Source organism: Eschrichtius robustus, chromosome 3 (genome assembly GCF_028021215.1).
Source record: "Eschrichtius robustus isolate mEscRob2 chromosome 3, mEscRob2.pri, whole genome shotgun sequence".
Taxonomy (NCBI): Eukaryota; Metazoa; Chordata; class Mammalia; order Artiodactyla; family Eschrichtiidae; genus Eschrichtius; species Eschrichtius robustus.
The window spans coordinates 34,910,697-34,925,871 of NC_090826.1; the positions used below are offsets into that span (position 1 = coordinate 34,910,697).

General features: G+C 39.6%; 2 protein-coding genes across 4 annotated transcripts in view; one reads left to right on the forward strand and one right to left on the reverse strand.

The window, feature by feature from the left end:
- Positions 1–9,617, reverse strand: part of ZMYND12 (zinc finger MYND-type containing 12) — a 37,782-nt gene extending 28,165 nt beyond the window's left edge. The window contains exon 1 of the mRNA XM_068537912.1: positions 9,389–9,617. Coding sequence (XP_068394013.1) covers positions 9,389–9,498 — 110 coding nt within the window. The 5' untranslated portion in view covers positions 9,499–9,617. The remainder of the gene's footprint in view (positions 1–9,388) is intronic.
- Positions 9,618–9,830: 213 nt separating this feature from the next.
- On the forward strand, positions 9,831–13,942 carry PPCS (phosphopantothenoylcysteine synthetase). 3 transcript variants are annotated; one of them, XM_068539665.1, is made up of 3 exons: positions 9,831–9,996; positions 10,746–10,849; positions 12,621–13,942. In XM_068539665.1, exons 1-3 carry the CDS (start codon positions 9,951–9,953, stop codon positions 12,942–12,944), a joined length of 474 nt encoding a protein of 157 aa, XP_068395766.1. In that variant the 5' UTR covers positions 9,831–9,950; the 3' UTR covers positions 12,945–13,942. The 3 variants fall into 3 exon arrangements, with proteins under 3 accessions (XP_068395766.1, XP_068395765.1, XP_068395767.1); XM_068539664.1 differs by lacking the exon at positions 9,831–9,996 and adding an exon at positions 10,008–10,572; XM_068539666.1 differs by lacking the exon at positions 9,831–9,996 and adding an exon at positions 10,068–10,127.
- The last annotated feature ends 1,233 nt before the right edge of the window (positions 13,943–15,175 follow it).

Genomic DNA, 15,175 nt, shown 5'->3' on the forward strand with positions numbered 1-15,175 from the left:
CTTAGTTCCCCCGACCAGGGACTGAACCCACATCCTTGGTAGTGAAAGCGTGGAGTCCCAACCACTGGGCCACCAGGGAATTCCCTCCTATTCCTTACATAATTGCCTCTATGAATGACTCCCAAATCTATTACCCAATCTGACCCTTCCTCCAAATATTTTTATATAATTGATACATAATTGATATTGATATATAATTCACATACAATAAAAGTCATCCTCTTAAAGTGCACAGTTCAATGTTTTTATTATATTCATGAGGTCATATAGCGATCACCCTATCTAATTTCAGGGCATTTTCATCACTCAAAAAAGAAACTCCATTTATTCTAGCAGGTACTCTCATTCTTCCCTCCACCCACTGTTGCCCAGAAGCCACTAATCTATTTTCTCTATGCATTTGCCTGTTCTGGACTTTGCATATAAACGGAAGCAGACAATATGCCTTTTATGTCTGTATTCTTTACTACTGAATGCTATTCCACCGAATGGCTATATCATTTTTTGTCTATCCATTCATCAGTTGGTAGATATTTGGGTTGTTTCCAGTTTTTGGCTATTATTATTAATGAACATTTCTGTACAAATTTTTTGTGCAAACATATGTTTTCAATTCTCTTGGGTACACCTAAGAATGGAATTGCTGGGTTATACAGTAACTTTATGATTAAACTTTTGAGGACTGCCAAACTGTTTTAACATAGGTTGTACTACTTTACAATCCCACCAGTGATGTATGAGGGTTCCATTTTTTCTACATCCTCGTCAATGCTTGCTATTTTCTGTCCTTTTTTATTACAGCCATTATAGTGTGTGTGAAGTAGTATCTCATTGTGGTTTTATTTTGCATTCCCTTAATAACTAATAATGTTGAGCATAATTTTATGTGCTTATTGGACATTTGTATATCTTCTTTGAAGAAATGTTGATTCAAATCCTTTGCCCATTTTTTTAAACCAGGTCCTTTATCTTTTTATTGTTGAGTTTTAAGTGTTCTTTTCATATTCTGGATAATAGATCCTTAACAGATATATGATCTGCAAATATTTTCTCCAATTCTGTGGGTTGTTTTTCACTTTCTTGATAGTGTTCTCTGATGCACAAAAGTTTTTCATTTTGATGGTGCCCAACTTATCTATTTTTCCTTTGGTTCCTTGTGCTTCTAGTGTCATATCTAAGAACTGTTCCCTAATCCAAGATCACACAGATTTACAACTATGCTTCCTTTTAAAAGTTTTATGATTTTAGCTCTTTTATTTAAGTCTTTTTGAACATGTTGTAAAGTACGGCTCCAAATTCTTCTTTTGCATGTGGATATCCAGTTATCCCTGCACCATTTGGAAGGGACCATTCTTTCCTTAACTGAATGGTCTTGACACCCTTGTTGAAAATCAATTGACCATACAATTAATCTACAACTAAGGAGACAAAAATATACGATGGAGAAAAGAAAGTCTCTTCAAAAAGTGGTGCTGGGAAAATTGGACAGCTACATGTAAAAGAACATTCTCTAACACCATATACAAAAATAAACTCAAAATGTATGTAAGACCAGAAACCATAAAACTCCTAGAGGAAAACATAGGCAGGAACACTCTCTGACATAAATCACAGCAATATTTTTTTGGATCTGTCACCTAAAGCAAAGGAAATAAAAGCAAAAATAAACAAATGGGACCTAATTAAACTTAAAAGCTTTTGCACAGCAAAGGAAACCACTGACAAAATGAAAAGACAACCTACTAAATGGGAGAAAATATTTGCAAATGATACGACCATCATATATAAATAGCTCATACAACTCAACATCAAAAAAACCAACAACCCAATAAAAAATAGGAAGAAGAACTGAGTAGACATTTTTCCATAAAAGGCATGTAGATGGCCAAGAGGCACATGAAAAGATGCTCAACATCACTAATCATCAGTTAAATGCAAATCAAAACCACAATGGCTATCATCAAAAAAGAACACAAGTAACAAATGTTGGCAAGGATGCGGAGAAAAGAGAACCCTCATACACTGTTGGGGGAAATGTAAATTGGTGCAGCCACTGTGGAAGACAGTATGGAGGATTCTCAAAAAAGTAAAAATAGAATTACCATATGACCCAGCAATTCCACTCCTGGGTATATAGCCAAAAAAAAAACCCCCAAAACATTCATTTGAAAAGATACATGCACCCCAATATTTATAGCAGCACTATTTACAGCTGCCAAGATACGGAAGCAACCTAAGTGTCCATCACCACATGAATGGATAAAGAAGATGTGACATATATATATATATATATATACATACATACACACACACACACACATACTGGAATACTACTAAGATGAAATTTTGCCATTTGCAGCAACATGGATGGACTTGGAGGGTATTATGCTAAGTGAAACAAGTCAGACAGAGAAAGGCAAATACTGTAATGATATCACTTATATGTGGAATCTAAAAAATACAACAAATTAGTGACTATAACAAAAAAGAAGCAGACTCGTTGATATAGAGAACAAACTAGTGGCTACCAGTAGGGAGAGGGGCAATATAGGGGTATAGGGTTAAGAGGTACAAACTACTATGTATAAAATAAGTTACAAGGATATATTGTACAACATGGGGAATATAGCCATATTTATAATAACTATAAATGGAATATAATCTATATTTCATTTTTAAAAACTGCAAAAAAAAAAAAAAAAAAAGAAAAAGAAAATCAATTGGCCATAGATGTATGTGCTTATTTTTGGACTCTCAATTCTATTCCATCAATCTATAGGTCTATCCTTATTCCAGTACCACACTATCTTTATTACTGTAGCTTTGTAGTAAATTTTGAAATTGAGAAATGTGAGTCCTCCAACTTTGTTCTTTTTTGAGATTTTTTTTAGCTATTCTGGGTCCCTTTCATTTTCATATGAATTTTAGGATAAGAGTGTCCATTTGTGCGAAAATGACAATTGGAATTTTTACAGGGATTGCATTGAATCTGCAGATCAAACTGTTTCATATTAAGTCTCCCAGTCTATGAATATAAAATATCTTTCCACTTATTTAGGTTTTCTTTAATTTTGTTCAACAATATTTTGTATTTTTCCAGTGTATAAGTCTTGTACTTCTATGGTTATTCCTTTATTTAAAGTGCTATTGTAAATGGAATAGCTGTCTTAATTTCATTTTCAGATTGCTCATTATATACAGAAATATAAAGATTATATACAGAAATATAACTGATTTTTGCATATTTATCTTGTATATCCTGTAAACTTGCTGAATCCATTTATTAGCTCTAATAGTTTTTTTGTGGGTTCTTTAGGGGTTTCTCTATATAAGATCATGTCATCTGTGAAGAGAGATACTTTTACTCCTTCTTTTCCAAGCTGGATGCTTTTTATTTCATTGTCTTCCCTTATTGCCCCAACTAGAACCTCTAGTACAACGTTGAATAGAAGTGGTGAAAGTGACACGCTTGCCTCATTTCTGATTTTACAGGTGAAATATTTTATAGTCTTTGACTATTAAGTATGATGCTAATGCTGTGTTTCTCTATGGTTTTTTCATAGATACTCTTTACCAAGTTACAGAAATTCCTTTCTATTCTTACTTTGTTAAGTATTTTTATCATGAAGGGTGTTGGATTTTGCCAAATGTTTTTTCTGTATCTGTTGAGATGATTATATGATTTTTTTCTTTATTCTATTAAGATGATGTTTTATATTGATTGATTTTCATATGTTGAACCAACCTTGAATTCCTGGGAGAAATTCCATTTGGTCATGATATATAATTCTTTTTATATTCTGCTGGATTTGGTCTACTAGTATTTTGTTAAGGATTTCTGCATCTATATTCATAAGGGATATTGGTCTGTAGTTTCCTTTTGATGTTTTTCTCTGGTTTTGGTGTTAGGATAATATTGGCCTCATAAAAAGTTGGGAACTCTTCCCTCTTCTATTTTTTGGAAGAGTTTGTGAAGAATTGTTAAGTCTTCTTTAAATATTTGACAGAATTCACCAGTGAAATCTTCCTAGGCTTTTCTTTGTGAAAAGTTTTTTGATTACTTAGCTAAATCTCTTTATTTATAGACCTACTCAGATATTCTATTTCTTCTTGAGTCAGTTTTGGTAGTTTGTGTCTTATTAGGAATATATTTCATGTAGGTCTTCAAATTTGTTGGCATACAATTGTACATAGTATTCTCTTATAACCCCTTTTATTTCTGTAAAGTTGGTAGCAATGTCTCCACTTTCATTTTCTTTTTTTTAATATTTACTTACTTATTTATTTGGCTGAGCCGGGTCGTAGTCGCGGCATGCAGGATCTTCGTTGAGGCATGCGGAATCTTTAGTTGCAGCACGCAGGATCTTTAGTTGCAGCATGTGAACTCTCAGTTGTGGCATGTGGGATCTAGTTCCCTGACCAGGGATCGAACCCGGGCCTGCTGCATTGGGAGCGCAGAGCCTTAGCCACTGGACCACAAGGGAAGTCCCTCCACTTCCATTTTCTGATTTTAGTAACTTGAGTCTTCTTTTCTTGGTCAGTCTAGCTAAAGTTTTGTCAATTTTGACCTTTTTAAAGAAACAACTTTTGGTTTTGTTGATTCTCTGTATTGTTTTCCTATCTTTTATTTCATTTATGTCTGCTGTAATCTTCACTATTTCCCTCCTGCTAGCTTTGCGTTGAGTTTGCTCTTCTTTCTCTACTCCTTAAAGTGTAAGACTAGGTTATTGGTTTGAGATCTTCCTTCTTTTTTAGCTGTGTTTACAGCTATAAATTTCCTTCTAGGTACTGCTTTCACTGCATCACATCAGTTTTAGTACGTTGTGCTTTTGTTTTCATTTCATCTCAAAGCATTTTCTAATTTCTCTTGTGATTTCTTCTTTGACCCACTGGTTGTTTGTGTGTGTTATTTCTACACATTCATAAATTTACCACACTTCCTTCTCTTATTGACTACTAATTTCATTCCATTGTGGTTGAAGAACATACCTTGTATATTTTCAATCCTTATAAATTTACTGAGATTTTTTTAATGATCGAACAGCTTGTCGACCCTGGAGAATGTTCCATATGCACTTGAGAAGAAAGTATAGTCTGTATTCTATAAATGTCTGTTAGGTCTAGTTCATTTATAGTGTTGTTCAGGTCTTAAATTTCCCTGCTGATCTTTTGTCCAGTTGTTCTATTCATTATTGAAAGGCAGATATTGAAGTGTCCAACTATTACTATTGAATTATTTATTTCTCCCTTCAGTTCTGACAGTTATTGCTTCATGTATTTTGAGACTGTGGTTGGATGCATACAATCATGGGTTTCTGCATTACTATTGCCTATTACATATTTTTATTTAAATGTGAGAAAGTTAGCTATTTGATTCCATTTATACATATTCCAAAACAGGTAACAATAACCTAGGGCAGGGATTAGCAAAGTTTTTCTTGGGGCCAGATAGTAAATTTTGGGCTTTGCGAGCTACTTGGTCTCTGTTGCAACTACTCAACTCTGTTGTTGTAGCATAAAAGCAGTCATAGACAATACATAGCTGTGTTCAAATACTCTCTCTCCTTCCTTTCTTCTGGGACAACAGAAATGCGATAAAATATCTTCTTTATAAACTATGACAGCTCTCACAGAAATGACAAAAAGCATTTTTAAGGGTTTTTTGATAATTATTGAAAACAAATCAATAAAAGCACTTAACAGCCAGAATAAAGAAATAGGTGACTTCCACAGGGTATTTATTTAATACGGGCTTACTGAGTAATTGTGTGAGCAATGGAAATATTAACTTACTTAACTGCCTGAACTTTTTTTCTACAGACAGCACCTGCATATCTTGCCTTTCTAAAGAAAGGGCGCATATTTATATATTCCTGAGCTCTCTTTATTCATCTGTATCACCCCTCACAGCCATCACTGGATCATGCATAAAGAAGGAGTTGAAAAGTATGCTTTCAAATTAGGGCTCACAATCAAATAGCTTGTGGGCCAGACATGTTTTTTGTTTGGCCATTACCATGTTTTTTAAACTAATTTGAATGTCGTTAGGCGGGGCATTCATTCTCCAGTTCACCACAGATCTTACTATTGAATACCACTTCACTGTTTTCTCTTCCTGGACAGTGAAAGCGTTTTAATTTGTGCCCCATATGTTAAATGAAAGGAAAAATTACTGCAAATTACTCTTATCTATATGCTACGACTTACTAACCTATAGTATTGAAGCCTCTTTCACCTATAATGTTTCACTGTGTACTTTAATAAAATTGCCTTCTCTTAAAAATGTTCTATTTCCTGGGAACATTCTCACAATCCAACACAGAATGATATGCACAAGATTACACAGAGTGTATAAAATAAATGTATTTATAGGAAAAGAGCATAAAGAAATTCACCAAAATGTCAGGTTATTAATTATCTGGGTTGTGAGATTATGGATTATTTTTCATCTTTATATTTTGTATTTTCAAGTTTTCTGTAGTGTGCATGAATTACATTTATAATTGGGAAAAATTATTTTGCAAAAAAATAAACTTTCACAAATTCAAGTTGACTGTCCTTCCTGCTCTTTAAATTTGGGATGAGGAAAAACAATATTTATTGAGTGCCAGCATGGTCTCAGGCATGGGGCTAGATGCTTTACATTCAACTGTGAAAACCCTGGAAGGGAATATTAAAGGCCCTCATTTGTGAGATATAGAACAATTATCACAGTTTTATTTTCTGGAAAAATCATGAAATCTCTAGGACACAAGGATATAGAAATCTGGAGCAAAGGTAGGGGGAGAGTAGAAGACCTTAAAAATAATTAAAGGAGGTGAAAGAAGAGAAAGAAAATAATGGAGGATAAGGGCATAGGAAATAATTTATTCATGCATTCATCAAATATTTAGTTTCAATTATTTCAAGATACTTTGCTGGAGACCATAGGTTATACACAGATGGGTCTGAAACAGATCAAAAGATAACATACATATGACAGTCCTTCTACATATTCAACATAATATCCTGCATTAACAGAGCATAATAAAATTGAGCTAACATGTTCGCCAACAACTAAAATGAGGCAGGGAAATAAGAGTCATCATCTGAGAGGTACAGAGTAAGTACAAAGTGAGTTGAGAGGAAGGAGGAATTGCTTCTGGCTGGAGGGATGAAGGGGACAGGGGAAGAGGTAGGTGCTCGTATCAGGCAAAGGAGTCTTATCTCTCCCCAGAGTGCCAGTCCTGTACTTAAAATTGTTTACTCAGGACTTCCCTAGCGGTCCAGTGGTTCCAACGCAGGGGACCTGGGTTCAATCCCTGGTTGGGGAACTAAGATCCTACAAACTGCGTGGCCCAGCCAGAAAAAAAAAAAAAAAAGACAGATATTAAACAAGTAAAACAAAAACATAAAAGTACAGAAAAAGTGAAGAAAAAATGTGAGAGAGAAAATCAGAGACGGGCATTTAGGTTGGGTTTTCCAGAAAGACCTCTTCGAAGAAATAACATTTCTGAGAACAGAAAGATGAAAGAGAGCTAGGAAGATTCGTGATTGTAGGGAAAGTTCCCAGCAAAGGCAACGGCCTGGGCAAAGAAACCGAGGGAGGAAAAGAGTTGGCAAATTAGAATTGAAAGAAAGCCTCTGTAACTGCAACAAGGAAAACAGGGGATGACTGGTGGGAAATGAAGATAGAGAAGCAACCAGGGCTTTGTAGTTTCTGTTACAAATTCTAAATTGTATTCTATATGCATTGAAGAAACAGCAATGAAAACACAGATGCTGTCCTTGCCCTCATGGGGCATACAGCTTAGTGAGGAATACAGACCACTGAACAAGTGATTTCAATCCATGTCATAAATCTGAGGCTAAGGGACCTAAAGAGTGCTGTGAAAGCACTGAGGAGGGACACCTAATTCAGTCTCCACTGGGACCACTGCAACTGAGAAGTTACGCAGCCTTCAGTGTCTACCTTCCAATCTAAAACCATCCATGACCCCCCCAGAGGATAAATTCCAAACTCCTTGATCTCATGTCACTGTTTGGCCCTAACCTTTATCTTCTTGGTTTAAACTCCTACTACTACCTATCACAATGATTTTTAAATTTTTTTTTTTTAACTCAGCGTACAGTAGGAAATACATTTCACTAGTACAAAGACACATATCCACATAAATCATTAAAACAAAAGTTTCAAGAAACAATTCAAGTAGGATTACTCTGATACTTTCTATTTTTTTTTTTTTTTTTTTTCTTAAAATGCTGGTTGTGATTTATTCATGACCCGCTAATGGGCCCTGGACTGCAGTCTGAAAATCAATCAGTGACTGCTCCCTCCACGGTTACCTTCTCTACCCACCTCTGAACAAAGTCTGTTCTCTCACCCTTTACCCAGGCAGTCCTGGATGCCAGGAGTGCTCTACCTTTCCTTCTTCATTGTTCATTGACCTAGCAACTTCCTTCTGACCTCTCAAGACCCAGCGCAAATGTCACTTCTTCAGAGGAACCTTTCCAGATACTGCCCCATCACCATGCTTCCATCCTTAGAGGTCCCAGGGAATAGTACTCCCTGAGTGACAGCACTTGTCATGTAGGGTTGTATTATAATGACTTTCTTTTTTAAACAAGTTACTTGGCTCTGGACTAGGTTTCTGGACGTCAGCAACCTAGCTGTTTTATCTCAGGTGCCAAATAGGGTCCAATCTGAAGCAAAGATCAGTGGGTGTTATGCTGAATAAGTGAAAACTGATCTCATCTTGTACTACCCTCCCCACACTGTCACCATCTTGGCTATGCTCTGACAAACTAACTTTCTATCTATTCCTCAAACACACCAGAGTCTTCCCTCCCTCGGAGCCTCACTGTGCCACTCTTCCCCCAGCATTTCCCTGGCGGGCTGTTCCTACTCTAACTTCAGATCAATAGTCTACCTTCAGAAAGGCTGTCTGCCCGACCTCCCATCACATTTCCTTTGTCTTTATGGCATTTATCACTCTCTGAAATTATCTTGTTTTGTCTGTTGGTTTACTTATCTTTCTCGTTAGATTTTTTTTTTTTTTTTGCCAGAGCCGCACGGCATGTGGGATCTTAGTTCCCCGACCAGGGATCGAACCCTCCGCCCCCTACAGTGGAAGCGCGGAGTCTCAATCACTGGACCGCCAGGGAAGTCCCAGAACATTAGATTTTTGAGGGACGTGGTCTCCCGAGTTTCCCCCAGTAAGTTCAGCACATAGAACAGTGCATAGCGCACAGTAGGCGCGCAACAAAACATCCGGGGAGGAATGATTGAGTGGGAGAGGAAGCGGACGCAGACACAGAAGTCTTAGGGACCTGTCTTGAAGCCGCTTTGAGGGCTCCCTGACTGAGAGAGAGGGGGTTGAGGCGCCCAGGTGCCACGTTTCAGGCCTACCAGTAGTAAGTGACTGTGCAGGCCCCGCAGACCCGCTCGGCCGGAGCTTCGCACACCTCACAGCAGAGCCGGCGCCCCTTGGGCACCGCAAGAGGGTAGATCACGTTCATGCTGCGGCAAACGGTGTTGTCGGTCTCTAGGACCGTTGCCCGGCGAGGACACACTGGACGGCGGTGTCACGTGACCAACAAGGCGCATCCTCATTCCAAGCATTTCGAGGGCAGGGGGTAGGGGCGTGCCTCGACCGACACTTGGAGTGTGTTTGTAGGGTTTAAAAAAAACAAAAAACTAAACAAGCCCCGCACTACAAATCCAAAGGTTAAATGGCCGGGCACTCAAATTTTAGCGAGGTCCAAGCCTAGCAGGGTCTGTATGGTAGCCGGTAAGGGTCAAACACAGCCAGCTCTTCACCCAGACTAGGAAACTAAACGAGGGGGTGTGACTCCTCCAGCTGCCTGCCCAGCCGAGAACTCCCGCCAGCTCAGTGTCAATTGCGCACGCTGTGGGGCGGAACCAGCACGCATTTCCAGACCTGCAGAAACCCGGCGCTGGCTTGCAGCGCATGGTAGCGAACCACCCCCTCACTATTGCGGCTGCGCGTGGGCCAGGTACCGGGGCAGGGGGCGTGGCGCCGAAGACCCTGTAGCTTGCGCTGGCGCGGCGCGTTCCGGGACCGATGGCGGCAGTGGACCTGGTCTCCGAGTTCCCCCAGCCCGCCGGTGCTGCGCGCTGGGCCGAGGTGATGGCTCGGTTCGCCGCCAGGCTAGGCGCGCAGGGCCGACGGGTAGTGTTGGTCACGTCCGGCGGCACCAAGGTCCCCCTGGAAGCCCGGCCTGTGCGCTTCCTGGACAACTTCAGCAGCGGGCGGCGCGGTGCTACCTCGGCCGAAGCCTTCCTGGCCGCGGGCTACGGGGTCCTGTTTCTGTACCGTGCTCGCTCTGCCTTCCCCTTTGCCCACCGCTTCCCGCCCCAGACCTGGCTGTCGGCTCTGCGGCCCTCCGGCCGAGCGTCTTCGGGCTTGCTGAGCTTGGAGGCGGAGGAGAAGGCACTCCCGGGCTTCGCTGCGGCTCTGCGGAGCTACCAGGAGGCTGAGGCTGCCGGCACCTTCCTGGCCATAGAGTTCACCACTTTGGCAGACTATTTGCATCTACTGCAGGCTGCAGCCCAGGCGCTCAATCCTCTAGGTGCGTGCCTTTAGGTGTCCATCGGATGCCGGGAGGCAGAGCCTTTCCCCCCAAGACGCGCATCCCTTTACCCCCTTTTTACCCACGGCTCTCACAGCGGGGGAACCTGAGTTGAAAAGGAGCTGACCCCATACCCTTCTCCGATTTATTACATCCTGTGCTTCTTTTTGCAGGCTCTTCTGCGATGTTTTACCTGGCTGCGGCCGTGTCAGATTTCTATGTTCCTGTGTCTGAAATGCCTGAACACAAGATCCAGTCATCTGGGGGCCCACTGCAGGTGATGGGCGCTTCTCTTCCAGAGATCTGATTCCCTATAACCAATCTTGGGTTAATTTCCTTTTGATCTGGAGATGGCCTTTCTGCATTCCGTATGTGCTAGGCACTAGGGATCAGAGATGACTAAGACACCGCTCTCCCTCAAGGACCTCACAATCTAGTGAGGTTGCTGGACACAGACATAATTACTGTACAGAGTGATAAATGCTCTAGTAGAGGTACGTACAAAGTGAAGTCAGAGCATGGGGTGAGTGAATCTCGGGGAAAGTCAAGGCTTTCTGGAGGAGATGGCTTGAACTGGGTTTTAAAAGATGAGCAGAGGGTGTACCAGACAAAGTAGGGAAGGTCACTCCAGATAGAGTAAACGACTGGAGTTTGGAAATGGGCAGTGTGTTGTGAACTGAAGTTGTTTGGTAAGGCTGGAGAGCCTGGAGAGTGGTGGGGATGGAGGGCAGACTGAAGAGACAGCTTCCTACGTAGAAGATTTTGTATTCCTTCTTAAGGAGCTTGAACTTTATCCTGTGGAGCCAAGGGAAGCCAAAGTAGGAGAATGAGATAAAGTTTTTGTTTGAGAAGAACATTCTGGCATCAGTATGAAAGGTGAATTAGAGAGAGTGGTGTGGGGTGATTAGATGGTGGTTATTGTTGCAGTTTAAGGAAGAGGTATGGGGAAGGTAGTGGTGTGGTTGAGATGCTGAGATGATCTGGCTACTTGGAACCTGAGGGAACTCTTAGTCATTTACTGGGTGATACAAGTAGAATTTAAATAGGAGAAACTACCTGTGGGGCACTTGCTGACTTTGTAGAATAGTTCATTTGTTCATTTCTTCAACAAATATTTATTGAGTACCTACTATATGCCAGGCCCTATTGTAGGACCTGGAGATAAAGCAGTGAAAAGAAACATACTGTGCCCTTGTTTCGATTATATTCTGCAGAGGAGACAATAAGTAAGTCAAATGCATACTATGCTAGGTAGTGATAAATGCTAAGGAGAAAAATAAAGCGGGGAATGGGTATGTGATCCCTATCACACTTGCTAACTCTTTGAGGAGAAATCCTGATGGTTAGCTTAGTGATTTCATACTTTTTAAATTCTGGGAGCTTTAGTTTATCCTGTAATTCCTGTCATTCTTAGTTCTATCTTGAAAGTACACAAAACGACTCAACATTCCCCTTAGAAGGGATTGAGAATAATATAGTAGTATTTGATGAATGAAAATACAGTCACTTCTGTTTCCTCAGTGCTGAGATGGTACGTTACAATTTTATATTTTTTTTTAGAAGTTACAGTTTTTAAATGGAATCAAATAGCCAGTCTAGCAATGCAAGAAATATTTTAGGCTGAGAGGTTTAAAAACTCAACCTTATTTGAGCTTCTGCCAAACTAACATTTGCATAAACAGATTATTTACATTTGTTTATTTGAGGGTTTGGTTTAAAAAATAAAAGGGAATGTTTGAGAAAATGTAATGCTGTTCTTTAGAGCTCTATTAATGGCGATGAGGTTTGCAGAGCAGGGCTAATTCATAAGATGTGGTTTGCCCCAGAATATGTATGAAGCCTTGAAATCAGGCATCCTTATGAACACTACAGAGGCAAGGCTTTTAAGTAAGCATTTAATATGCTTTAAAAAGTTTGAAGTGAGAAATCCCACTTAAACTGACGTAGCCAAACATCTGAGTCTCTGCTTCTTTAGTTTCCCTCGAGATTGACCTGGTTGGTAGGTAGTAACCTTGTTTGCTTATTAAGTTTCTCTTTTTCCAATACAGATAACAATGAAGATGGTGCCAAAAATGCTTTCTCCTTTGGTTAAAGACTGGGCTCCCAAAGCATTTATAATTTCCTTTAAGTTGGAGACTGACCCCTCCATTGTAAATGATCGTGCACGGAATGCTTTGGAAATTTATCGACATCAAGTGGTGGTGGCTAATATCCTTGATTCACGTCGGTCCTTTGTGGTTATTATAACCAAAGACTCAGAAACCAAGTTATTGTTATCAGAGGAAGAAGTAGGAAAAGGCATAGAGATAGAAGAGAAGATAGTGGATGATCTTCTGTCTCGACATACCACTTTTATACATGACAAAAACTGAAGTAAAAAGCCTTTATTTATAGGATCAAAAATTGTTCAGTGGACCAGGGCTCTTACAGATGGTGAGAACTAGAATAAATCCTTTGCTTTCTTAGACAGAAAATGAAGGGGAAAAGCAGTGAGTGGTGTGCAGACGAATATTGCTTGGTGTTTGTCTTTTAAAGGTCTTTTAATACTCATAAAACATGAAAACAAAGGTAAAGCAGTTATGACCAAACCACCTGACACACTCACCTGAATGTTATCTTGATTTTGAAAATGATTCAAGTTGTTTCTCACCTAAAAAAAAAAAAGAGCTTATTGGGAATTATATTCCTCAAAATATACATGTGGGGCCTGAATATCAATCTTCTTCATACTGTAAAAGGGATTATGGATGCATGAATGGCCATGCTTTGAAGATCAAATATTTGTTCTTGCCTACTATGTGATAGGCCCTGAGGATTTTGAGGATTCAAAAGATGAATAAACATGTCTAGTTTGGGAAATGGATATATAAAAAATTAAGTACAATAAAGTGTGTGCCCCAAAGCCAACACAATGGAAAGGATGATTTTTTTTTTTTTGAAATTTACTAAAGATGGGAGTAGGAGAGAAGGACACCTCCCCAAAGATAGATTACCTATAGAATGATGATTGTCCCACTACATTTACTCCTTGCTTCTTGTCCTAGACTCACTCCATATTTGAGTTAAGAATTTACCTTTCAAATATTTTAGAACTGCTCTTGAGGGAAAGTTAACCCGGGCTTCTACCTGGGGCCATGCAGGGCCCAATTGGTGGCCACTGCCCTGAAGGAGGCATTACAAGGTGGTGAAGAGTATGGGTTTTGGAATCATCTTAGCCGGGTTAGACCCTTCCAGCTGTGCCACCGATTAGCATTGTAAACTTAGATACCTGACTTAGTTTCCTCATCTATAAAATGGCGATAATTTCTCTGCAAAATAACACCATTTGTTGTGAGGATTAAATAAATAAAATGGTGAAGGTAAAGCATGAGTCTGGCACTTGGCACGTAATTCACATTCAATAAATGGTTGCAATTGCTGTTTTTCTCACTTAGCAAGGCAGTGTTTTCAAAGCTCCCACTGTCCTGGACTTTGAGTTGGGAGTGCGAAAGCAGTGGAGTCCAGAGAAATACCCTAAATGACCCATAGGATGGTCCAGAGTGCAACGTGAAAAACTACCATTAAGGACTAGGTAGAAGCAAGTACTCTACCTCACATAAATGAGTTAAAATGCAATTCATGGAGTGAGTTGGGAAGGGTAGCCCAAAGTGTGTCTGATAATAGAAGTACAATAAACTTTAATTGAAAAGATATGAACAGAAGTGCTAAGATACATCTAAATACTTCAGGTGAAGTGTTTAGGAAATGTGACTTCATTAAATCAGGAAGCAGAGGAAAAGTAACTGCAGCAATCAGGACTTCTCTGGAGGCAGAAATCCTATTGAACAAAAATCTTAAATTAACTTCTGGTCCAATTGGCAAAACCTAAAAAGCAACAGACTAGGCAGTGGCTGCAGTACTAAAGGGGCATGGAATAAAAGATTGATTTTCTTCCCTACATCTATAGCTTATGTGGATGATGGCTGTCATTATCTTTGACTGTACAGTGAGGATAAATGGAGTTAGAACTAGAAGTGATTCTGATGTTTGTTTTTATCATAATTATTACTTCCCTTGGGAACCATTTTCTGTTGTGTTTTGTTAATGCTTAAAAACAACCACCACTACCCTAAATGGAATTATTTAGAGTGTTTTCCAATTCAGTTTAGTTTCCATTCAGAGCATTTAAACAGTATTTACACATGTAAAAATTCCAAGAAGTTGTTTTGTTTGTTTGTTTAATCAGCAAATGGAAGTGTGTAAAGAATGAAAGAAAACTAAGAATGAGGGTGGTCTAATGGTTAGGATGCGGCGCTTTCACTGCCTTGGCCGGGTTCAACCCCAAGCCACGGCTCGGACAAAAAAAAAAAACCTAAGAATGAAAAGGAACATAAGTCAGTGAGAGCAAATAAGGAACTTGATCTAGATCGGAGGACTAAGGAAAGTATCCTTGAGGAGGAAATGACGCTTGAACTGCTACACAGAAGTTAAGTGGGCTGGAGGTGATGGTGGTGAGCATTTCAGATAAAAGAGAAAAACACTTGCAAGGGCTCTAGTGCCAGAAGGAGAGATCGAAGCACTTCTAGAAAGTAGTTTATGCGAACAGTATCCGTCCAGATAATGC